We start from the raw sequence: 20,372 nt of genomic DNA on the forward strand, positions 1-20,372 counted from the left end.
GTCTGTTTAGTTTTTTTGTTCTTCCTTTTATTTCGTTAAACATGTTTCCTAAAGCAGCAATGCAGATCAAGCCAAGCTTACAAGACATCTGTTTGATTAACATACACAAAGCATACTGCAGTAATGCCATCCAAGCACAATCATTGTCACCACAAAAAGCATCTGTAGATTAACAAAACACTTAACTGAGCAAGATAACTGAATGACTTTGCATAACCATGAAAACAACAATACACAACTCCAGCTAGCTAGTAGCTTCCTGCTAGCAGTGGCACACAGAGACAGAAGCTCACTGAACATTACAGAAGTAGCTTAACTTTAGTTCTCAAAGCTAACTTAAAGTTTTAAAGCAGCTTATTCCGAGTGCCCGAGCTCTCTCACTGTCCTCATTATCCTCCATCACTTCAGCATCATCAAAGTTGGAATGAGCAGTTTGAACTTATCATCACTGATATCAATCACTTTCCCTTTTAATCATAAACAAAAGTAATGCAGTCTACAGTCAATCAAAGCTGATTTATATAGAGCTTTCCACAAAGTGCTCTACATAGACAAGACATGCAGACAGTTTTGAAAAGTGAGTGGCGAGATGTCACTAGAGCCATAGATATAAGCAATAATCTCAAACACAGATTCCAGGGAGCACATTCAGCTGAACTACATGCAATTGTGTTGCAAAAATGTTACTTCAAAATGTGGCATGGAGAAAAAATACAAAGCTCCATAAAATAGAAGAAGTCAAGCATAGCACCTTCAAATTGTTGTTGAGTATTTAAGTAAACATGTACTTTCCAACTCTGAATTCTATGGTTCTGGTCAGGCTAAAGATTCTAAGCTTCAGGATCCTTTGAATTACCCAGTGTGACAGTCAATCTGAAACTAAAACTGAACATTTTCTCCAAGGTTTTTAGCCTTCCTACTTATTTTATACATCTGTTGGTCATGCCAAATGCACTTATAGCTGAAATAAGTAAAACCATGGCTTTCATCTTCTTGTTTGGTCGTCTTTAAGGAACTGTAGTTTCTTCAAAATACAAGTGAAGGCAACAGCAGACATGAAGGTATCTTAGCTGTACTGTCACCATATGGAGGATGATAAGTCATATGTGAAAACTAAGCAGCTCAAGTTATATAATACTTCATGCAAATGAGACCACCACAAGGGAGCTCCACCATTGCACAATCTAAAGCTCCATGTCCCACACATCCTATCCTTCAATTCCATAGCCATGTTGAGTACAAATCACATTAGTGCTGCAGAGTTCTTCAGGTAAACACAAAACAGACAACATGTTTTTCATTTGAGAAAATAATTTATTTTGGGACACAATAATCATATTTCCTCACATTAGTAGATCACACACACCATTGGTTCTCCTCAACAAAAACACCCAGTGTTTAATAACAGATTACATCATGTTGTGTGACTTTGTGTGTCCTTTCTAGTTGCCGCCAGATCGTTTAACTGTCGTCAAAATGTTAAACAGAAATCTAAAGCTGTATAATAAAAACATACTGTGAGCCCTGAACCACTTTTTTGGGCTGAGACAATAGTTAATGATAAGTTGCTTTAGAGGAAAACATTGTGCAATGTTCATCCCAGTACAAGCTTTTTGGATTAATTTTATAACCAAAGTTACTGGAAAGGTTAATATTTATTATTCAGCTTCAAAACAATAAAACATGAGCCCACAGCCTTAAAACACAAGATGTTTGAAGCACTGCGGTTAGGATAAGTTCAGTGGAGCATATCAACACAGTAACAACATCTCAGATCCCTCACTCCATGAAAACATGATCTCAGTGTATGTGACATGATTTGGTCTTATGTCATCCGACACTATTTTCTAACACATAAGCATTAATATGACAAGAAAATCCCTCCTGGTTAGTTATTGCCTTTTTTTTTTTAAACATCCGTTCCCTCAAATATTTAAATATACACTTTCTTTATATATTTATTTTCGCTTTTTTCATTGTTAAAGTGAAGAAGTTTTGGTTCCTGTCAATCAGAAGTGGTAACATGACACAGTATGAAACTTATAGTATGTTTACTTGTCAACACTCACACTCTGATGCATTTGCACAATTAAATAACACAAAAAAGTCATAATAATATAAAATAAAAATAAAAATAAAAATACCCAGAATAATCAGCTAGAAAAAGAATACATACATACATACATACATACATCCATACATACATACATACATACATACATACATACAAAACATCTAAACCTGCAGTTGTGTGCAAAGTTAGGATGAGGCAAAAAACATAAAAAGACGACAAATGGCTCTCATTGCAGACACCAGGTTTGTGCTGCTGTTTTCAGTGTTCAGCAGATTTTTCCCAAAGCAGAATAAATCTATATCAGTTGATTTGCCTGTGATTAGAGCTGTGGATGAACCATGAGCTGGCTAGTCTCAGTGCAGGTAAAAGATGTGTGCTGTGATTGACCGGCAGTTGCAGTTTGTTCTTCTTGACAACAGATGGCGACAGTGATTTGAGGTTCAAATGATGACAAACAGCCTTTAAGTTGATTTTGCATTGATTATTTTATGTCTACATAAAATAAATTCTGTTTTATTGTCAATGCCAAAATGAAATATAGTTTTAACACCTTCAATCTGTCATATCAGGCTGCTGACTTTACAAGAGGGTCTCATGAAAGGATTTCCATGAGTTTAATACAGGGAGTTGTAAAGGTTTCATTTTAGAGGACAATGATTGCACTGGTGTTGGATCAGTAAATTCTCTTAGTATAAAGGGATGAAGCTGAATCGGTAAATCCCTTTTTTAATTACAGCCAAGAAGGCATGGTGTGAATAATACCTGGACTTCATTGTATTTTCACAGAATAGCCTCCACTAAAGGTTAAAGTGAAGTTTAAAAAACACAAAAGATCTCCTCACACCGTGGTAGTAAACTCATCCTTGAGACAGAGTGCTAGAAAATTAATTTCTACAAAGGATAGGAGTCTCTACGACAGCTGGAGCTGAAATGACTAGCTTTTTAATCGACAAGACAATCAAAAGAAAGTAAGTTGCCAAATTAATTTTGATAACGGATTCATCATTTAGGTACGTAGTTGAACAAAATCGTCGAACGTTTGCTAGTTTAAGCTTAATAAATAAGAGGATCTGTTACCATTATCAGTTATCTTAGCAGGAGTAAAGTCCAGAAGCAAATTAGAGAAGCTCTGGGACCGAATCATGAGCTTTTCCACATCTTAAAAAATAAATTAATCTGTTTTAATATTTTCTGCAGCATTTCATTTACTCATATTTTAACCAGAACTATTTGTGAGGCTTAGAATGAACTTAATGTTAACAATGAATGTTATCCTTCAGCCACATTGACTCAGTGCCTTCTTTCAGAGTTAAAAATGCTTTAGTCCAGATATGAGTTTTTGGTCTACAGTATTTAATATTCTGCACACTTTCAAGAGTTCCATATATGACTTGTCTTAATTTGCTAGACCTTCTACAACTCTCTGCTACTTGAAAGGATATCAAACCCAGGTGTTATAAAGGCCCTGAAGCCTCACAACATAAGCTGTTGTCATTTAACAGGTATCCTTTCACCATCTGTCTCGTCACAGTGTTTCAGAATACAGATTACTTGGCTGGACTGGAAGAAGCTTCCTAAGCCCTTACATCAAAGTTCTCTAATAGATTCAGGTTGTGAGAAGTCTAAAGGTCCCATTATTGCAGTATGATTCCTTCAAAACACACTTGAGATGGATTTCAAAATTTCACTGCAGTGTTCAAGTGCACCCTGCTGTGCTGCAACAGCTTTGACGCTCAGCTCAGCCCTGACAAGAAAAACAAGAAATGCCGTCTTTGAAACAAAAGATTCCCTTGCATTAAAATCTGTCTCATCTCTCTTGCATGCAATGCTCTCCATCTTATGAAACAATATAACAATCACCAGTATTTTATGAACAATCAACTCAAATAAACATTTGGTTTAGCATTAGTATCCTTAGCCCTCCTACTCATCACACCTCACAGCTCAGATTATGAGAAAAATCTGCCTTATGAGGCAAAACCCCCTCTCATAACAGCTCCACATTAGCCAATCAACCAGCTGCATCATGATCAAAGAACCACCACAGAATCATCTAGAGGAAAACTCTAAAAGAATACTGAGATGTTAACACCTAGTGAGGTACTTTTGGGTTTGTGTGCTAGCCCTGGAGCAGCAGCAGAGGCTGGCACTCGATCACTCAGGGGCTAACTCATAGCAGGTTGGAGCCTGTGCAGTATGGGAAGCAGATCAGAGTCATGGCCGGACCTGCAGCTGATCAAAGGCGATGAGAGAGTAAGAGGACTCAAAGACAAGGACAAAGGACAACACAGGGAACATTCGAGTCATCTAACTTTTCGTCATCATCCTTGCTCCCTCCTAATATTCACTATCAAGCTAAACTGTCAATAGTCTCCATGTCTGGGCTTTGAATAATGAGGAAACAAAAGAGGAAAAAGATGTGTCATACAGTGTGTAAAGTGCATTGAATCAAAGTGATAGAATGCGACTGTGGGAATGTGCATGTTTCCCTCTGGGGATGATCCCTGCTCATGTTTGGTATGCTTTCATTCCAAGCGCCAAACACAAGTGCCGGGAGGATGTTATGAGGCGGATATAATGTTTAAAATCCCACTGTAATACTTAATATCTCTACTATACATTTTCTATAAAACAACAGAGCAACATCTCACTCAAAAGAACAGACATAAAGGGGCCAACAGACCACCGACAGAGAATTTAGATCACACCTACCAAACACAAAATCACATGCTCCGTCACGGGTCTTTAACTCTCCGTCTACACAGGCGCACACAGACACATACACACTACATCTGGGAGTTACACACACACATTGAAAGTACAAAGACGCTGTGTTGGTTAAGACAGCAGACTAGGCTACATGGCCTTGGCGGTGATAAGCAGTGAGCTTCTTACAGGTGCAGTAAGTAGGCACCAGCTGCAGCACAGTCCTTGATTACAGTTAGAGGAGGCTTCTCGTGTGCTCTTTTTTTCACTGGACTACTCTAAAGTGGTGCTCTCACTTTCAATGCCAGCTTGACTTAATGTTTGTCATATTTGGTCAACACCTCCATTAGCCAAGGATCATTGTTGTGTACACGCAGAGAACAAAATGCTCCTGTTTTGAATTCAGAGTCTCCCTGATGGAGAAGGGCACAAAGGCAGTTAGTTGTTTTTGTTCCTTCATATACTGTAAGGTGACAGTGAATATTGGGTGTCTGTGGAGAAGGCATGGAGAAGTGTGTGTGTGTGTCAGTGTGTTTTGGAAATTTGGGTGGCACCAGAGGAGAAGGCAGAGAAGAGAGTTTAAGGTTTAGTTCAGATGTCTCCTCCGTGCTGGGACAGAAGGGCTGGAGAGGGTGAGAGGGGAGAGAAGGTGTGAAAGAAAGAGGTTTATGCTTTTCCCTCTGTGCAGGAGCTCTCACTCAGTGGACCACTTTGGCACGGTGGTTTCTGTTTCTCCCACTGGCATATGGTGTTGGCGTAACCCACAATCACTTTGTCCATCCAGGTGAGGGGCTGGGGGAAGAGCACCGCGCCCTCGAAGAAACCCAGGTGGCCTCCGTGTAACGTCAGGGAAAAGATCACATTCGGCTTCTTTGCTAAAAGGTGACACAACAGACAGGAATTATGCCTCTGTACTCTGGACAGTGTGTACTTATCAGTATCAGAAAACCAACAGTGGACACATGACCAAATATGGGGATGACAGGGATTATTTTATGCCTGTTATAGATAGTGAGGGTGTGTTTGGCTGGTCAAACAGATAAGAGCATGACTCAAATTCTGGTAGGTATGTTTCAGCAGCGAACACCACAGCTGAAAGTTTAAGCCAATCAATACGCTGGTGTTGATGGCAAACAGAGAACTGAGACTAAATGTAAAAGAAAACAGCTCCATGAACAAAAACAAAAGCTTGTCTTTGTTGAGCTTCAAACATTTGAAAAGGTTTTCCATATTTAGCTCTGATTCGCTCATGTATTTATTTAACTAGTCACTTGGGTGTGATATAAATATCATGCAATATGAACAGCTTAACCGACTCTCGGTCATCACACAAAAATGGCAAAAAGTATGGAAGCAGTCAGTGAGTGGACATGTCTTTCCTCGCTCTTCTGCATTAAACAAATTCCTTAATGAATGTTTTTTCCCGTTCTCTTTGTGAGAGCTTAACTAGCGTGCACAGAGCCGTAACCTCGTCCTCATCAAACCCTTCTTATTGACTTCACTCACAGCGCTGCTCTTGTAGGTAAATGTAAGCAAATTCCTGCAGCCAGGGTGTGAATGCTGTTTTTGTAGCAGCACAAGGTTTTGGAATGAGATGTCCAGTGATTAAATATAGGTGTAATGATCAGCAGCCTGTGTCACCAGCTGTGTGTAAGTTCAAACGTAGCTTAGTTTGAACATAATTTCTCATTTAGGATGAAGTTTACACTCTACTAATATTTTGGGATTTGAACCAGCTGAGATAGTTCCAATGTCATCCTAAATTACATCTTAATTCTTACACCGAGCTCCTAGAAGGTGTAAAGTCCTCTGTAGAGTACTGGCTGCCATGGTGCGTCGTTTTGAAAGGTGGGATGTGTTGGAGGATGAGGCGATACAAAGGGTTCTCCAAGCTATATTACTTGGAAAAATATGATGACAAAGATTTGCTCTCCTGAGTATTAACATATGTTGTAGTTGATCATTTTCCCACTTGATGTCACTGTTATTATACACACCGTAGATTAAGGATTTAGGCTGTAGTTATCACGGTACTGTGGCACTTTGTCAAGACTTAGGTACCTTTTTTTGTGTTCCGCGACAGTAGCAGCAGTTGGCGGAAGTTTGTTTAATCTGTTGGTCAGTTCAGAGATGATTGGGCATGAAAGATAAAGACGTAACAACCCATGCATCAAAAGTGGTGCTTTACTCTGATTGGCTGCTGGAGGTGTAACGGTCATATCTGCAACAATGTTTTGGTTAGCTTGGACGTTATGGTCTACTAGTTAAGATGAACCTTTTGTCTCTGTGGTGAAACCATAGGGTGAAACCAAACAACGACACAACTTATGGTACAAACTAACTAGTTTCAACGAATGGTTTAGTGAGGACTTTACACCCTAACTTAGGACACAACTTATGCACAGCTGATGCAACAAGCTGCTAGTGTCTTGACTATTAGCCACACAGTGATATTATTAACAACTGGCAAAACAGGACTGCAGGTTACGCTTACACAAGAGAAAAATAACTGGACTATAGAGGAGGATTTGACAGATGTTAAATGTGTTGTTCCTTGATCTATAAATATATCCCCATAATTACTGCCTCGGGGTTGCATACCTCTGCAAACCTTTCAAGTTGTAGTTTGACAAGCAGCTGAGTGTTTCTCACAGAATGACAGTGTAACTGTATGAGGAATGGCGATGTATTAGTATACTCAAATGTTTTGACTGAATATATAAGATGACATAAGATGAGTGATAATAAACAGGGTAGAATGCACCAAAGTCAATTACAGGAGAGTCACCTAGTCCACTGGGAGTCTGTCGTTCACTCGTAGTTATGCAATAAATAAATAACAAGATGTAACAAAACTCTCCCAGGTGTTCTTGAGATTACAGTATTACAGCAGTGTAATGGACATAAGGTCACAGCGACCTAAGCCCTTGAACACTAGAATGTAATCTGTCAGTCCTTGACATCGTCGACAAGTTATGATCACTTGGACTTTCGTTTAGTGGAATGGGACAGACTGTAATTATGGCCAAAGAAGAGTTTTTTCCAGGAAATGATGATGTCATAATGTCAATTTCCGATTTTAACCCGACTCTTTGAATTGCATCACTCACAGATTTAATCCTATTAAAGAATCTGTGATGCTGAATTAAATATTGGACCACTAGTTCATCCTCCAGTCAAAGTGGGGGTTTGTTCCAAATTTAAGACACTCCCTTCAGACATTCCTGAGATACCATGCCCATTTAAATTAGAAAGGTGGAGATATGTGGAGACAGACCAACAGATAACTAAAAAAACAAAGTGCCTTCTGACACAGTTATCACCAGCAGAGGCTTAAAAAGAGGAAGCCATTGGTCTTAATTGTATTCCATGTATGAAGCCATGGTGCTGTAGCTGTGGTCAACCAGGCAGAGTGGTCCCATGGAAAGGATTGGCCTGAATCTTTTTATTCTCCTGCTTTTATCTGGGTTAGTGGGTGAGCCTGATGCGGTTGACTAGTGATTAAGATCCCACAGGGTTTTCACCACTGTGCACTATTCATGACAGCTGCTGAGCTGCCAAGGGATAGCCCAGAGCTCATTCCGACCCAAAGCCATTTCTTTAGCACGCTATGAGTGACAGGTGGGAACGATCTGGAGATCAAGTAGTTAAAAAGATATTGAAACATGTTCTTGTAATTCAGTCGTACCTGACATTGTATCACAGTCACAGTCTGTACATCAATGCATGAAACTAACTATGAAAAGTCCAAATCAAAGGTGAGTATTACTTAATTGCAAACTGTACACTCCTCATATCAAACGCTTTTGATCTGAGCTAATTACAGCATCAGCACAGCGAGTATATTTCTGTCCTGTCCTGGGCATCCTGTGTCTGACTCACTGTGACATTTTTCAGGGCAAAGGTGAAGGCTGATCCTCATTTCAGTGAGTGTTGCTCTCCAGAGACACATGAAGTTGCATGAACCACCAGTCAAGACTCATCCGCCCACACAAACTATCTCACATGAGGGATTTTCCTTTTCCAAAATAGTTTAAGTGGTCAGTATGTTTAAAAATAGCTCAGGCTGTGAAAGAGGAACGTTTGATGAGACACTATGTAACATGAAAGCAGGGTAAGATGAGATGATCACTTTTTTGTGAATTAAGCTTTAAACAAGTTGTTCAGCACATTGCAGGTTAAAACCTTTGATTTGAGCCTGTGAGGAAGTTTAACTTGGTTTTAACAGATGGAGAGAGCAACCATTCACTGAGTTATATATGTGAGTGATTGTTGCAGCTGCTTAAAGACACCCCCAAAGGCATAACTCACACTTCAGGTCTGATCTATGTGTCACTCCCTGTCCCTGCCCTCCTAAGTGTGGGGAGCCAACTTATAAGAAGGCCTTTTGAGACTGCAGACATGTTTTTTATTTTGAGAACAAAATATTGGGAGCCAACGGCAACCATTATAGTCAGACTGGACAAGCCTGTTGTGTTAAAAGAAGAAATGACTCAATGGAGGATCAAATATGTGACAGAGTGTCTGCATGAGCATGACAGATTCCAGTACAGAATTTCACTCCACAGAGCCAAGTACACACCATTATTTTTGGAACAGTATTAAATATTCAGTAAGATCTAGTAGCATTAATTTTTTAGCTTGTCGGGGTTATTTAAAATCAGATTATAAAACACCAGTTATATGCAGGTTTCAATGAAAAAATGTGTACTGTTCTTTGTTTTGTTTTAATATCAGAATAACTTTGAGTGACACGAGTCTGCTAAATATTCAGCAGCTTTTTATCTATTTATATGCTTTTATATTTTTTATTTGTGGTAGAACAACCAAAGCTGTGATTGCAGAGTAACATTTACTCAAAACAGCATCAGTTTTTAACAAACCAAAACATGTCCAGATCCTGCTTATAGAAGTTTGGTTTTAAAAAATACTGCTTATAGAAGTTTGGTTTTAAAAAATACATGTGGGGACTGTCCTTAAAGGTCTGTAGTTCATTCCTCACACAATGCCTGTCCCAAATACTTACAAGTGAGCAGAGCTATATGACAGTCAAGAAACTTAGGGTTTTTATGTTACCTTGAGAAAGGCCAATAAAAGATCATCAGAATCTGAAAAGTGTACTAGTGAACTAGTGGTTGCAAAAGGGTGACTTTTCCCCCCATAGTCAAGTACTGCACTGTTGTAAAGACACATGCTGGGAGTTACCTGCTAGTGTGCGAGGGATGGTGAGCAGTGAATCATGAACCAGAGGATCATCTGCTGAGTTCACTAGCAGCAATGGCACATTTACCTGCAAATACAGATAGGTACATTAGATAGGTACTGAAACAGCCTAAAAATAGATATATAATATGTAATGAAGCATGGCGTCTGCAAAAGCTTACATTGTGGATATAATGTACACAACTCTCCTTCTCATAGTACTCTTTGAGAGAGCTGTGGCCGTGGAATTTTCTGTTGAGACCAGAAATTGAAAGTCATTAAGTACATCATTTTGTTTACTAATTTGTAAAAAATAAATGAACATCACTGTAACATTCACTAAGGAGATTGAACAAAGCACTTCTGCAATCTACTGTATAGAAACAACACAGAGAGCTGTGACCTTCACTTATCTGCTTCTCATAATACCTCATGATGCTTTCATCGATCTGCATGAGGGACGTCGCTATCCACAGTCGACCGAGGTCTGCATCCATCGTTTTCACTGAGCCTCCCCCAAACAAGCTGTGCCTGTCATATGCAGAAAAAGACATTAACACAAATAAAAAAAGTCAATCTTGAAACACAACGCCTAAAACATGTCAAAATGGCTGATCAGTGTGCAGTAACGACTCAACCATTTATGCAATGCAGGACTGGACCACACCCTTTAAAACACAAGATGCTATTGTGACATTAAATGGTAAGGATTTTCTGTGAGACTTCTAAATGTCTGTAAAGTCTGTGTATTGTCAGATTGAGCTAAGGTGGACACAGAGCAGGTCATTGTCTGTAGAATTATCAGGTGCTTGCTGTATGCTACTTGCTGAAATAGCTGCTGACCAATACTTGCAAATAAAATGAATGAAAGTTTAGAAATTATAACAAAGTCATAAAACCATGTTTTGCATTTATGATGTTGGAGTACGAACTGGAAATAGTGGTAAATTAATTTCTCAAACTATACAACTTTACTTCCATGGAAACTACAGTGAAGAACTTAAACTGCATGTGCAGGACCAACAGTGATACCTGTGTGAGAGGATGATTTTCTTCATGTTGTCGGCCATGAGAAAATTATAAAAGCGTCTGAATTGGTCCCACTGTAGGAATGTTTCCTGGGCCCTGAGGGGTAAAGACAAACACACAGGAAGTTAGCTTTGTGCAGCCTGTCTGCATTACAAGCAACACACCAAATGTCCTGTGTAATCCACGGGACAAAGAATCACGCCTGTGTGCAGAGAGTAGCAATGGTGTCAGGCATTAGTATGCAGCTCATTTACAGAAACAGGCCACACCAACACATGAGCAAAAGATATTTAACAAATGCATGACCATGAGATAAAATACAAGTTGAATGTAATCAACAGTGTTATCAAGTAGTCACACATCATTTGTAAAGAGGGACAGCTCTAAGGGAAGAAGTAGTCATAGAAGGGCCAGCTTAGGTTGGGACACTGATTTGAAAAGAGGAGGATTTATTGAACAGGGAAAATGTGAAATCCTACTTTAAAAACAGCCAGCTTCTATAATCCACCCGTCCCCACTGCCTACATCCAACTCTGACAGATCCAGTCTGTCATGTCTGCCAAGAGACTCTGGCTGCATTTAAAACCCAGAAGGTGTGGCTCAGTCCAGCATGAACGCTGGCTCCAGAGTCTGCTCTAATGTCCTCATGGACTGGTGGTTTAGAAACACTCATACAGTTCTGCCTCTGTGTATACAAAATGTTGATACTGGGCGTGTTGTCAAACCATCAAATCATTGCCGAGTTCCTTTTGCTCTTTATGCCTCAGTATTCAAATGAAGGGATTTAGGTAGCTGCTTGAAATAGACTATACAGCCTGAACAAACAGAGACCTACCACACTATAGTGAGAGCAAACTGTGAAATAATGACTGCATCAGTCAGTGCAGAGCATTTCAAAAACTCAGATTCTGGGTTTTTATGAGTCTGTCTCTTTAAAAAAGAGGTTTTGAAAATAGTAAATGTTAATTTAAATAGTTTACAGAGCACCTGAAAGATTAAACAGCTGTGATGCTTGGTGACCTAGGCACATGGTTGTATTGTGCGATCACTAATCATTCTGTGGCATTATCCTGAGCCTCATCAATATTTATAAACGTATGAACATCTAGTGCATGTGTAATAAAGGGGCTTTCATGAAAGAGTGTATTCTAATTAAAACATGAGAGGACTACTCCCCACCTGAGAGCGCTGTACCCCTGACAGACGCTGACACAACACAGCACTCGCTCCTGGTTTGTCCTGTTCTCTCCCAGAAACTTGCACACGATGTTTCCGCCCAGACTGAAGCCCACCACAACCAGCTGGGTCTGAGGATACGTCCTCTTAATGTAGCCGACCATAGATGCAAACTCCCATGTGCAACCTGTGAGGGGAACAGTTCATTTTTTCAATCAATAACATCTCAGTGGGATGGAGTATTTTTCTCTGCTCAGCAGTTACAGCTGAAGGTGCCTTTAGCTCAGAGTACACAACTATATCTCCATCAGAGCTTTCAAACAAGATCAGGCCTGGAATCTCTTATTATCTCTTATTCTGAGAGCTTTAGGATCTCATAAAGCCTTTAAGTTTCACCTTGATGTTGTAATAAGATTTGTCTCAATGAAAGAATTAAAATACTTCAAACTAAACCAGATTATATTGAAACAAAGTTAAGATGTCATCATTTAAAAAAACACTTTAAGCATGTATTTCAGCTGAGCTCACTGCAATGAAATGTATTGTAGCAGTCTTAAGCCTCAACCCCCCCAGATCACTGGAGAGTTGCAGTGGACTGGGTACAAGAAATAAAATGATGATTCAGTAATGGTGATCATCAGACCAAATCAAATCCTTTTTTGATTTTAAAAACTGGTTTATTATCATTCTAAATGTAATGCAAAATGTAATTATGTTGTTAATCTCTCAGTGAAGTAAAGTGAAGTAAAGTGAAGTAAAGTGAAGTAAAGTGAAGTAAAGTGAAGTCAGCTCCTTCACTCACCGTAGGTAAACATGCGTGGTGAGGTCAGCTCAATGTTCGGAAGAGCTCCCAGGTGATTCAGCACAGCACAACGGTATCCGTCTTTCTGGGCGTAATCCACAAAGGTCCGAACGTAATGCTTCTCACTATGGTTACCAATTCCAGGGCATATCACCATGGTGATGTCATCTGGTGTAACAGGCAGATGGATCAGAGGGAGACATTCTCCAGTGAGTTATGAATGCTCAATTAAGAAGAACAGTATGCTCCCGTCAGCCTAGACAGCACATCTCAATTTAAAAGGAGCAAAGCAGAGCACTGCAGCAGATCCCTGAAAATGGATTATAATGTTTTATTATGTTACATGCGGCCTCAGAAAAACAGAAGACAAATAGTAATGCTACTTTTTTGGGATACTAATGTCATGTGAGTCTTAAGCTTTCTTAGAGGATCACATGATCATAGTTGGGGTCATGGTTCAGCTGAGGCCTCCAAAGGGAGGAATCCATCTTTAAAAATGTCTCACACAACTGATTCACTGTGTCCCACCTTTGTTAGATATAAATGACCGATGAATGAGTGAAAAGCTGGAAAAATATTTAAAACCTGACGGACTACCACTGAGATTTCAATCAATTCTCTGTCCTCCATTTCAAAACCAGATTTTTAGGTTATTTATGCCGCCCGAGTCAGAGAGGCTTTCAAAGTGTAGTTAGTCAAAAAAGAAAACAAATTTCATTATTTGGATAAGTGAAAATCTCTACCAGGATTAACCAAAGTGAGGAACCTCAGGAAGATAAGAAGGGGAAGGATCTTGGATAAACTCAATAGCCAATCATACCATCAAACTACCAAGAACTGCAAAGTAAGCATGTCCTTATGTTTGGCATGGCAGCAAACAGCCAACTGGCCATGATCTGAGTGTTGTCCACATAGCAGCAAACAACAAAAAGAAATTGTTGGTAACAGAAAACATTGATGATATTCATATTCATCACCTCCTGTTCGATGGTCCCCAACTGGCTCAAATAGGTCAAAGGTCGCAGTAGCCCCGTCCTGCATGGGTAAGTACTTCCTGACCCCACTTGGGTGAGGTGAACTCACCCGACCGAGTTTACCATACAGAGCCGTCTGGAGATGACCGCTCTTGCCCCACAGAAGTGGAGGAATGTACCTGTAAAACACAAATATGGACTCTGCTGTTAATTTGATCCAGAAATATGAGCTTAATGTCCTAATGCACTCGATAAGAACTCAAGGTTAGAGCCCAGAAACACATCTGACACAATGTTATTCTGAGCAGAGGCATGTGCATTCCTGGTTTATGACTCTTTATCACATTCTGGCATAATTTGCATACAGAGGGACATTTCTTCAGCTCTATGCTCCTGGCTGACTTCAATGTTTAGCAAAGTCTCTTGCTATGTTTTTATAAGTTATGCTGAGCATGTGTACTTCAAATCCTGTGATACCTCTGTAGGAGTTTGCTGTGGGAGTCAAGTCTCTGGATTACATAATATGCCTTTGAAACATTGTGCCTTGTGTTGTGCATTATCATGAATCACCATCTTATTTCCACACTGGGTCCAAAACCATGTGAACAACCTCACGAGAAAACTGTGTCAGGTGCTATTTTTTCAGTGACTTGTCATACCATACAGAAAAAAAACCACATCGAAGAGATGTTCCAATCAGAGTAAGAGCTTCAGGGATAACAGCCAAAAGGAGTATTTGTTTGCTTTCCATGTAATGTTGTAATTGTTTCTCTACAGGGGAGAAAGCTTTTGTATCTTGGCCCCAAACCTCTGATATGACCTGCCTGAGACAATAAAACTCTGAGTCAGTGCCATCTTTAAGTCTCCTCATGCTTTCATCTGAAATAATATCCTGTGTTTTTATGGACAAACACTTTATCCATGGTTTTTAGTTTCTTATTCAACTTTTTTTAAAGTGATGATTTGGGGTATTATTGCCATTATTGATAGGATAACTGAAGAGAGACAGGACATGAGGGGAGTAGAGAGCAGGAGAGGACATACATTAAAGGGTCGTCAAACCAGCAACTGCTGCAATGAGGACTCTATATATGGGGCGCGTGCATAAGCTGCTAGCCCGACCGGCGCCCCATTGTTTAACACAGCAGTTTTTCCTTTCACGTATTTCAAGATTACTTCTGGTACAAATAAGGCAAACTATTATGGAGTGTATTATGACAAATTATCATCTAGATTATGTGACACAGTCATTGAGAAAAAAATATATAAAGAGAAATCTTCAGAGGAGGGTTTGAAACATTTTAGTCCACAGTTGAAGACAACCCTGAATCCATTTAAAAACAAAAGCTTTTAACAGCACAGATGGAACTTGTTGAAAATGACACATTAGCAAGCATCTTTCTCACTTCCCCTTCAATTACATAACATCATATCTGTAATTTTCTTGTTACTATTGCCGACAATGAGGGGTAGAGGGGCCATAATGAGAAGCCATCAGATGAGATAAACAAGCTAAAACTCTGACAAAGTGGAGAGTGAACACGAGACCAAAACACAGATAGTGAGTAGCAGCACAGAGCAAAAGGTTCAGTGACATCAACAGTTACACAAGCCCTCGAACCTGGTGTTACCTCATGTCTAACTACACCAACAACAATTACTGCACCTAGAAAATACCCTCTTACATAATGGGTCTGTCAATCAAAAGCCAGACTGCTTCCATGTAGAGATAATGTAATCACCTCCAGCATGGAGTTTTACATTAAGCATAGCTCAGGCTTAACCCCCCTCTTCTAGAAACTACTCTGCAGGCTTAATCTATGACTACTGGAAGAGGATAACCTCAGAGTTGTAATGGAGGATGAGCAAATCGCAGGTTGCCTGAGTTCTGTAATAGACGAGATAAAACACAAGCAGCATTTTGTTGTGTTAGCAAGCATACAAAAACATTATGGACGGGCCGAATGAGCCATTAAAGCATGGACGCATATAACTGACGACGTCTGCTGATTGATACAAGATTAACATTTTGCTTTCCTCAAATGATAATCAAAAATGCAAGACTTTAATACAACCCATAACACTGAAAACCTAATGAAACACATTTTGAAAAACAAACTGATGTAATTTAAAACTTGTTGATTCCTTGTTTCTGATTTGTATCACAGATCCTGTCTTATAAAGGAGTAAATTTAACCTCCTCATACAGTGTCTGTGCTCTGTTTGCTTTAACAGCAATAAAGCAACAGGAAAAGGAAACAGACACGTCAGTGTGGTTTGATGAAGTCAAGATCTAAGGTCCAGATCAAAGTCCAGAAGTAAAGTCACGGGCTTTTGATGCAAGCAAGCTGTGGAAATACCAAACACTCCCTTAGGTTAAAAAAAACCCTCATTGTTTAGCTGTAAATGTTCTGGTTTGTCTTCCTCTTTTGTTTTTACTTTTAACTCTTCTTTGCCGTGCTATTATTACAGGCTCCATCTAACTATGTTGCTGCAAATGTCTGTCTGGTATTGACTGGTTTATTATTGGCTGCTGGCTCGATATGCGATGTGCACTTGTTACAATAGTACAATATCCAGGACCAAAATTAAAAGACTGAATCTTAACAACAAGCTGAGAATTGTCTGTGATTGTTGATTAACAAAAGTAAAATAATAATCTTTTGATTGAAATATGAAAAACAAAAGCCAACACTCAGATGTACCAGGGGAAAGGGCCCCTTGTCCTGATTTGTCCTGAAACCCTCGTGTACATGTTCCCAAACACAGCCAAAGAAAACTGCTGTTGACTCTGCTAACCTCACAACATCCCTCCTATGCTTTCTTCTGTACAACTAATCTTTGTTATGCAAAACCACAGGGGGTCGTTACAGGGTCCCTTTCCAACAATGCAAACACAGGACACAGATGATGCCAACATCAACATCAACAATGCAGACAGTTATGAGGACTTGAGTTATCGCAGCACCAACTACACTCATGCTCAGACAGTTCTGTGAAGAACATATGGCTGTTCAGGGGTGGAATTACAACATGTGAGGCGCACGTGTGAACATCACAGTACCCTTATGATTCTGTGACACTGCAGCTGAAAGGCAAAGGGCTCAGTAACAATCGGTTATACATACAGACACTTGTGATGAAGGTCCACAGAGAGGCCACCCTACAGAGATCCTCTGGGATATTGCAACACCAGCAGACAACAGGACTAGTAATGCTCATTTAGTGTTAGACAAGCAGGTAGAAGTTTACATCAAACCACAGGGGATCAGAGCCAGGCTGCTGATCTGGTTTAGTCTACACACTAAAAACACGCCTCCCACTGTCCCGTACCGACAACAAGTTTGTATCAATAACTTTAAAGCCAGATAGAAGGTTTAAACCTTTGAAGAAATCAGACTTCCCCTGGTAGTCACACATTTTCATACATGCAAACATGCTTTCCCTGCAGGGAAGAAGTCTTTGTTTGTAATGTAAGGGTGACAGAACTAGTCTACCATAGCGACAACCCCCTGCAAACACAGCCTGATGTTTATTCCTGTTACAACTGATGCTGAGACAAGACATCACTGGCATCGACATGAGAAAAACTCAGGAACACTGATGACAGATGGGACCACCGCCAGACAAACAGCTACCTTCAGTGCAGCCCCAGATGGCCGACAAGCATCGCCATTTCCACGGTAATGCCTTGAGTCTTTGTGACAGACACTGAGCTGAGAACAACACTCACTCTTTGGTCAGCTGAGGACAGGACTTGAGCAGGAAGCGGTTGAGAGGAGTGTCCTGGTAGGTGAGGTCCGGTGGTGCTGTGGGGCTCTTGAGGTTCAAGCAGCGGACAGCGATGTAGAGCACCGTGGCCACTGCCGCCAGCTTCATGCCGTCAAACATTGCTGGCAGCTCTGGGTAGATGGTGTGCACATCTGACTCGTGGGGATTCATGATTATTCTGAAATACAAAACAGTGGGCCGCACTTCTTTCAGTGCTTTTACAAAGAATTACAAAGATACATTTCCCATTTATGTAATACAATTCACAGACACACCTCCAACTAGTTAAAAACAATATTTTTAAAACAGACTTGCACTCCTGTTCACTATTTATTTAGGATTATTTTCTTGAGCTCTCGGATGACTAATGTTATGTCAGATACAGGCTTAGACAGAGATGGAAAACAAAAATATCTGATGATGTCTGACTGACCTAAATACTCCTCCTGGTGCCCAAAGCCCTGCAGCAACTGATCTGTGGGAATACAGAGGAGGAGCAGCCCAGTCAGATGAAGCACAGTCAGTTACTTAATACACTCACCTTAATTAACTTTCAGCTTAAAACGTGCCAATAGGAAGCTTTGCTACGTAGATGATAGAGGTGCTAACATAACTTTAAATGAAGATCCTTCTATTCATAGACACGCTTTGATTCTGGACTGAGAAACACCACATCTAATGCACTGCAGTTATAACATATTTAGTTTCAAGTTACACATGTTCAAATTCAAATGAAAAACTTTGAAATGACAGAGAGAGGAAGTGTTAAGAGTACAGAAAGACCAAAATATCTCTTGTTATCAACAAGAAAGAGGAAGTTTCACAACAGTTTTTTCCATTGTTAACCAAACAGCTGTGTGTTGATAACATGTGCACAGGAAATGGTACATTATTCAAGAATAAAGCTGTAAAACGTGATTTACTTACTACTGATGTTTACGTTAGCCTCCGATAAAGACTTGATCCAAAGTCTGAAAATGGGATGTCACAGTGTTGTGGTCAAACCTAAAGACAAACACAAGAAATACATTCATCTCCTCATCATAATAAATGATTGGCATTATTTTACATGTTTTCTTCAACATGTTGGAAGACGCTCAACTCCACACCAGCATCCTTACTGCATACTGCTTGCTGAGCATCCTGTTATTGTCATTTCTTGCTACACACTGACTCAAGATAACATCAACTAGTTCACACAACATTTACTTCAGTGTTGAACTGATTAAACAATTACTGAAATTTATACTGGACTGAATATCTTTAAAAAAAAACATTATTTGAAGCTTTTTATTTACAAGTGTGGATATTCTTTCATGTTCTACACAGAATAACTTGGTTAACTTGTGGCTGGTTGGTAAAGCTAATTACAGACAAATCATGATCGCCAACACATTTAGTCAGCCAGAATGTATCACTGCTTAACACCATCATCTTTGACCTCAAACAAGCTCACCACATGTAACGAGCGGGTATGTGTGTCTGCCCTTGTTCCCTCACAGTGATACACTGTATGCTTTCATACTGCCATGCCCTTTTAATAATATTACACATCAGTAATCCGTTATGCTCTGTTCCTTCAGGACTGGAGTGCTACATTTTGGGAAGTAAGCTAGAGAATAACACTACTCCCATCCCCACAAGACTTTGGGCGTTATGGGGCCTCATAGTTAAAAGGTTGATTCCACTGAATTGGAAGGAGCAAAGGACAGAATGAATGTTGACCTGCTTCCCATGACAAGAAGAGCCAGTTTACTTCAAGACTTTGATTAGGGTCTTTGTGAGTACTTGGGTATTATGTCAGGAGATTGCTAAACTGAGATCAGCATACAGCAGGGGTGTCAAACATACGGCCCGTGAGCCAAAACCGGCCCGCCAGAGGTTCCAATCCGGCCCGCGGATGACTTCCCAAAGTGAAAAAAAGACAGAGAAGACATTAACTGCAATTTTTCAATAAAAGTAATCATAGTGCTGACTGAGTGCACCTGAACGGTGCTCCGGGACTTTTTTTCTCAAAGTGAGGAAAAAGAATATTGGCAGTTTGCATAATCCAGTGGAAATTCATAGACTTTTTAGAGCACTTCAAGAGCCAATCAACACTAAAGCTACATATATGTAAACTTGTCACAGCAGGAGCGGTGCATCCACATTTTTCAAAAGGAGCCACATATCCTGTGCATGCTTACCATACATGTGCGTACATCATAGGTGCGCTCCGTCACTACTAACACTAGCACTACACCACTTCATACAATACTGTCCAGCAAGCAAACTGTTCCTGCTGGAGCTGAGGGGTCCAAAATAGTTAACTTTACCTTGTTCATTATTGTAATCTCTGTTTTTTGCTGTAAACATTACACACAGTGTGTCATATGAATGGGAAACCTGTGTGTTTGGTGTGTTCGCAGCAGGTTTCAGTGCTTAAAGAATATAATATTTGGCCCCACTATGAGACTCACTATGGCGAAAAATACAACAGCTGTTTTTATAAAAAGATAGTTCATGAAGTGTGAACATTTTCAGAATGTATTTGTACTTTTTTGCACTGTGGCAAAGGGAAGAATTTGGAGTTTATAGGTTATTATGTTTCATTTTACTGGTCTGGCCCACTAGAGATCAAATTTGGCTGTATGTGGCC

General features: G+C 39.9%; 1 protein-coding gene across 1 annotated transcript in view; it reads right to left on the minus strand.

Moving 5' to 3' along the window:
* Positions 1–1,293: 1,293 nt before the first annotated feature.
* Positions 1,294–20,372, minus strand: part of LOC117810530 (monoacylglycerol lipase ABHD2) — a 20,970-nt gene continuing 1,891 nt past the window's right edge. Inside the window, exons 2-12 of the mRNA XM_034680410.1 lie at positions 18,662–18,739; positions 18,168–18,209; positions 17,697–17,912; positions 13,967–14,142; positions 12,990–13,157; positions 12,191–12,374; positions 11,015–11,107; positions 10,412–10,513; positions 10,165–10,234; positions 9,986–10,070; positions 1,294–5,655 (exon numbers count right to left, since the gene is read on the minus strand). Of these exons, the coding sequence (XP_034536301.1) occupies positions 5,447–5,655; positions 9,986–10,070; positions 10,165–10,234; positions 10,412–10,513; positions 11,015–11,107; positions 12,191–12,374; positions 12,990–13,157; positions 13,967–14,142; positions 17,697–17,905 (1,296 nt within the window). The 5' untranslated portion in view covers positions 17,906–17,912; positions 18,168–18,209; positions 18,662–18,739 and the 3' untranslated portion in view covers positions 1,294–5,446. The remainder of the gene's footprint in view (positions 5,656–9,985; positions 10,071–10,164; positions 10,235–10,411; positions 10,514–11,014; positions 11,108–12,190; positions 12,375–12,989; positions 13,158–13,966; positions 14,143–17,696; positions 17,913–18,167; positions 18,210–18,661; positions 18,740–20,372) is intronic.

Source organism: Notolabrus celidotus, chromosome 3 (genome assembly GCF_009762535.1).
Source record: "Notolabrus celidotus isolate fNotCel1 chromosome 3, fNotCel1.pri, whole genome shotgun sequence".
Taxonomy (NCBI): Eukaryota; Metazoa; Chordata; class Actinopteri; order Labriformes; family Labridae; genus Notolabrus; species Notolabrus celidotus.